This window comes from Limulus polyphemus, unplaced genomic scaffold (assembly GCF_000517525.1).
Source record: "Limulus polyphemus unplaced genomic scaffold, Limulus_polyphemus-2.1.2 Scaffold367, whole genome shotgun sequence".
In the NCBI taxonomy this organism is placed as follows: domain Eukaryota; kingdom Metazoa; phylum Arthropoda; class Merostomata; order Xiphosura; family Limulidae; genus Limulus; species Limulus polyphemus.
In genome coordinates, this window is record NW_013665977.1 from 77,887 (window position 1) to 83,296 (window position 5,410).

General features: G+C 32.2%; 1 protein-coding gene across 1 annotated transcript in view; it reads right to left on the reverse strand.

Moving 5' to 3' along the window:
- The window catches only part of LOC106457733 (ATP-binding cassette sub-family A member 3-like), a 135,134-nt gene that overhangs the window by 74,594 nt on the left and 55,130 nt on the right, over positions 1 to 5,410 (reverse strand). The window contains exons 7-8 of the mRNA XM_013917179.2: positions 4,164 to 4,352; positions 1,250 to 1,431 (exon numbers count right to left, since the gene is read on the reverse strand). Coding sequence (XP_013772633.2) covers positions 1,250 to 1,431; positions 4,164 to 4,352 — 371 coding nt within the window. The remainder of the gene's footprint in view (positions 1 to 1,249; positions 1,432 to 4,163; positions 4,353 to 5,410) is intronic.

Below are 5,410 nucleotides of genomic sequence, written 5' to 3' on the forward strand. Positions count from 1 at the left end.
ATAAGCTACACTAACGTGATGTTTAGGTGGTTCATTTAACTATTATATGTGATATACATTTTTGGGGGAGGGTAATGAAAGTGTTCTAAAAATCGACATTAATTTCTTGACGACCTAATAATATGCTCATCGGGTTTCAATTGGCACAAGTATATTTTTATGTCAGGTAGCGTACATGGGATTTAGCTCATGGATAGTAATGCATCTCCAAGCTGAGAAACACTGAATTTCCCAACACCTTGACTGTCAAACAATGAGAAACAGTGGTGTAGGAAGCAGGGGGGTCCAAGGCGAGCTATAGGCCTCTCTCATAATGGTTTTGCCTGTGCAACACATTCCCATGCTTCACTCAGTCAAATATATGCTTAATTTTGACATTTGTATGCCTATTTATTTTTTTGATCCTTACAAACGAACAAATTTGTTCTCCAACATATCTAAAAGTATTAATTCTTACTCAGACTTAACAACCGATATCTACTGTTATTTTTAAGAAAATTAAGATTCTGAACATTACATTGCATGAATTAGCTATTAAGAAATCATTGTTTATACAGTACTGAACAAACCATAAACCTTCATCAATATGCAGAAAACAACATTCCTGACTGAAATAAAAATTTCCTGTGTTAGTTTTCCAGATACATTGGTACAGCAATGTCTTTCATATCTCATCTCAGTTATGTAGCAATCAATATACTGAAAATATTTATGTTCAGTATATTTTCTAATATTTTTCATAACTAAACAAATTTTATTTTCATAAAATCTATTCCCCTAATATAATCCAAATATCACAACACTTATCTGTTTTAATCAATGTCAACATCATGCCTGTGAGATGCACATTTTCTAGTAATTCAACCACTAGCAAAGAAAACTTACCCCCAACAAGCAACTTACTATTTGAATAATTTGTTTGTTCTACAGGTTAGTGCCATACAAATGCTTTATAATTGTTTGTCCCACTGCTTGTTGGAAGATAGTTTTGTGATGTTACTTGTATGAAAGAAACTAAACTATAAAGATTTCAGTATCATATACAGTGTTAAATTTTATGATAATTTATTATTGGCAGTAAGTTGCTACGTTGAGTGGAAATAGTGTGCCAAATGTTTATATTGATGCAAGAGTATTATTTTATGATTGAAACATACTAGTCTGTGAATTGTGTCTAAAGGCAATTTATGGAGTATTTCTTTGTTTTATGTTTTCAAATAATAATAAAAAATGTGAAAAAGGTTTTTACCATAAAAGGAAAATAAAAAGGTTTCGGTATTCCAAACTGCCAAGGCCAGACTGCATCAACATACCAGATTATAACCCCATAAACAACCAATGATGCTATCATCATGCCCATAATGCCACCAAGAGTTAGATTATCTCCTGGTAAAGCAGCCTTCCCTAGGTTAGTCCATGTTGCTCCTTCTTCTGGAATATAAATCAATTTTGTAATTACAGAAATGCAAAAATGCCCAAGCAATCAAACATGTAAAAATTGTCAGTGCACTAAACACAAACAAGGTTGATTTCTTAGCTGCCAGAGACCTGAACTATGTGGTTTGAATTTAATTGTAATAAAGTTTCCTTTTTATAACGTGTCTCTCACTCAATAGTGTACAAATTGCAATCTTCCAGTACTGGTGAGTATTCTGCATTAATTGAAGTAACTGATCATCAGCACACTACTTAAAATACATGAACATAACCAAAATGATTGATTTCAGTTCACAAAATGCTTTAAACAGTCGTTCATATTTATTTGATAATATATTATTTTGTGATTTTTTTTACCCCAGTACCACTTAAACTGGTACTACTAGCCTTAAAAGTGTTACCTTCATGTTTGTTTGTTTTAGTTCAAACATATATAGTTGCTATCTGCACTCTATTCACCACCAGAAATATAGCCTTGAGTTTTAGCATTCTAAGTTTGTAAACTTACGATTGACCTACCTGGGGACACTTACTTTATGAAAACCTCACATTTTCAATACAGAATAATACATTGATATCTGTAATTTCACATTGATTTGTGTGAATGTTATTAACTTAATATGATTTATTTTTTCAAGTTAACTGCAGATGGATTTTTTCCCTTATGTTCTTCCTAATTTATCTATTATATAGTGGTACAAGAATTTCAGATGATAATTACTGCATGCCCACAGAGTTATGTAGATGTGGCAATTTACCAATGATTATTTTTATATTTTGGTTTGATTTATCCATAAGAAAGGATGAAAAATTTGATGACCAATGTCCCCACCCACATGGAATCCTACAGGGGGATACATACATTGTCAAAAGCTCCACCAATGAAAACAGTGCAGCCCCATCAGGGTTTCATGGACAATATATTCAATCACCAGTATGAGACAAAATGTCCACAATACCTATTGTGAATGCCTGATACTAGCACTTGGTTGACCCTAGCTACAGTTGACCAACTGATTGACCCTGGGGGAGCCACATAAGGCCTTTCATCTACAAACATTTTAGGCCAAAGTGGTGTGTTGCAGTGACAGCCACCGCTCAACCACCAGTATCCTCTCCTCCTCTTCTTAAGTTGCCATTCTCTTGGGTTCTTGAATACCATAGAAAGTAAATTGTATACACAGAATCTTCTCTAGGAGGTCCCCTCACTATGTACAGGAATTTACATTGAAAAGTAAATCCAAATACTACTATTAAAATTCTTTATAGAGTAGCAATGATAATGATTGAGATTATACAATGACAACAGTTTTATAATGGTGGATTATGTAATCAGATATACAAAGATCGATTGAAGGTTTAAATAGCCCCTGTTTTTACCATGTATCTTCATTAACCCTTTGACAAATGGCAATGGAAATATCTGTCATGGTCAAAATTAAATGTTAGTGAATATGAAGATTTTCAGCATACTTAATTCTTCTGTTTGGTACAGGGCATCATGAAATGCATTGGGTACAAATGGTTGGTGAGGAATGCTGTCTATCCACAAACACAAATTTTTCCTGATTGAGATATCCATCACCATTTGTCAAATGGTTAATATCAACCACTGTTATATAATTTCTTTACTTAGACATATATTCAGTTCTGTTTTGGTTGCTCAGTGGGTCAGCAGTAAGTTTCAGGACTTAAACTTATAAAATCCAGGATTTGATTCTTTGTAGTGGACACAGCAGATAGTCCAATATGGTTTTGCACTAAAGCAACCAAACAAACATAAACCTGGTTTTGTAATTATTTTTATCATTATTTTGCCTTTGCTGAACTCATGTCTTACTCATGAACTAGTGCTTCTGAATACAAAAAATCTTGTCAGAAATTAGTGAATCTTATAAAATATAACAACAATATTAGAAAATCCAAATAGCTGGAAAATTAAAAACCAGCTTTCTACCTTTCATCTTTTAAGATTTTCTGGGATACTTTACTTGAACACCAAAAAAGTCTCATACTGAGAGTTTGCATTCAATATTTAACTATTTAACACATTTTGGGGCTTGCATAAATAAATTTTCCCATTTCCCTTCATATTTTGGCAGAAAATAGTCATAATTTAATACTTTCTAGGATTTATAAACTGTAACTTTTGTATTTTTGTATTTAAATGCTAAGCTATGTGAACAGTTTAAATTACAAATTCTGGGCCATATCATTAACATAATATATCACATGGAGATTTAGTATCCTCAAATTAATTAATATTTTTAAAAACACAGGTAAAGAAGTGTGGGAATGACTCCTTTGTAATGACTAAGTAACAGCAAGTTAAGTAACACTAATTGTGCTAATGTAACTGCTAGAAAATGTAGAAGACTGTTTAAAAAGATTCACTTTACAGTATACTTAAGTTTTATGAAGAACAACTCTGTTCAAATGATAACCTGATAATTCTTACACTATACTGTCCCTAACCATACCAATGTTTCTTTACAATTTCATGAAATTCCACTGAAGAGTAGTAAAATTGCTTGTAAAGAATTGGTTTTCCCATACTAGAACATATATAATGGTTCATATTAACAGTGTTTTATAGGAATTAAAGTAAAATATAAGGTAAAATAGATGTATTTGTTATTGCTGTTAATTCTTGTTTTTCTTAGGATTTTATATCTTAAAATCATCAAGTTACAGTATTAAAAACATAACTAAAAAATGAAACTAACTAAATGATTCAAATGTAGACATTACTCGCACTGCCCAATGCATTGCCATGTTAGGTAACAAGCAAGAGGCAAGTTTCAGACTCAGAGATGTGTCACCATACTTGCTGCCACCATACGGATCCATTAAATTCTGAGGAACAGAAAAGCTGCACTCCCATAGAATAATTGTGCAGATCACTGAAGCCACAGCTGAAAGAATGAGAGAGAGAAAAAGACAAAATTAAAAAGTTGCAATCAAATAAAATGTTCTATTTGATAATAATGTTATATTTTCTCCCATATATCTTGTGATTAAACATTAACAGTCTTACACAATGTGTAAGATATGCTTTAAGAACAATTTTCAAATCATTGTACACTTGTGGTTTAATACATGAAATATAATTAAACAGGAAGAATAAACAACTCTCAAAAATTTCCATTTCAATGATGTTTAAATTTTCAGAACTGAAAGGAATTTCAAATTGGTACTTACCTTTCAAATACGAAAGCTTTTTTCTGTTGTTTCTTTCATTATGTCAACAGTCATGTGATTCCAACTTTTGAATGTCCTTGATGTAATGCAAAGGAAGCATACACAAACTTTCCCAAACTTCTCCACTCTCCCACCTTCTATGTGACTTATTGCTTATGTATCAGCAGAACATTTGTAAACTCTGCTTTCTTGTCATGAGCTAGATTTCTCTGTTTGCAAACTAAGAGTAATATATTATATCATCATGATTGCAAACAGAGAAATCTAGCTCATGACAAGAAAGCAGAGCTTTACAAATGTTCTGCTGATACATAAGCAATAAGTCACATAGAAGGTGGGAGAGTGGAGAAGTTTGGGAAAGTTTGTGTATGCTTCCTTTGCATTACATCAAGGACATTCAAAAGTTGGAATCACATGACTGTTGACATAATGAAAGAAACAACAGAAACTAAGAGTAATATATTATATCATCATGACTGGGGAGAGGTGAGTGGAAAGTAGGATGGACCTGGAAAGTATTATAAGGAACACTGGTTCCCCAAAAGTAAGTCAGTAATGTAAGAATTTAAATCACAATAAATGAATTAAGTAGCAAAGTAGAGTTTGAGAAGAATATAGAATCAGAGTAAAGGTCAATAGACTGGTGCATGAAAGTATTGTTACGTCTCTGTATGTTTGTTTGCTAATTCTTCTACGATACCACTCCTTTCTTTATAAAACTTGTTTATTCTTCTTCAATACAACTTTGTAATGTACTTAATTTTCACAGTTA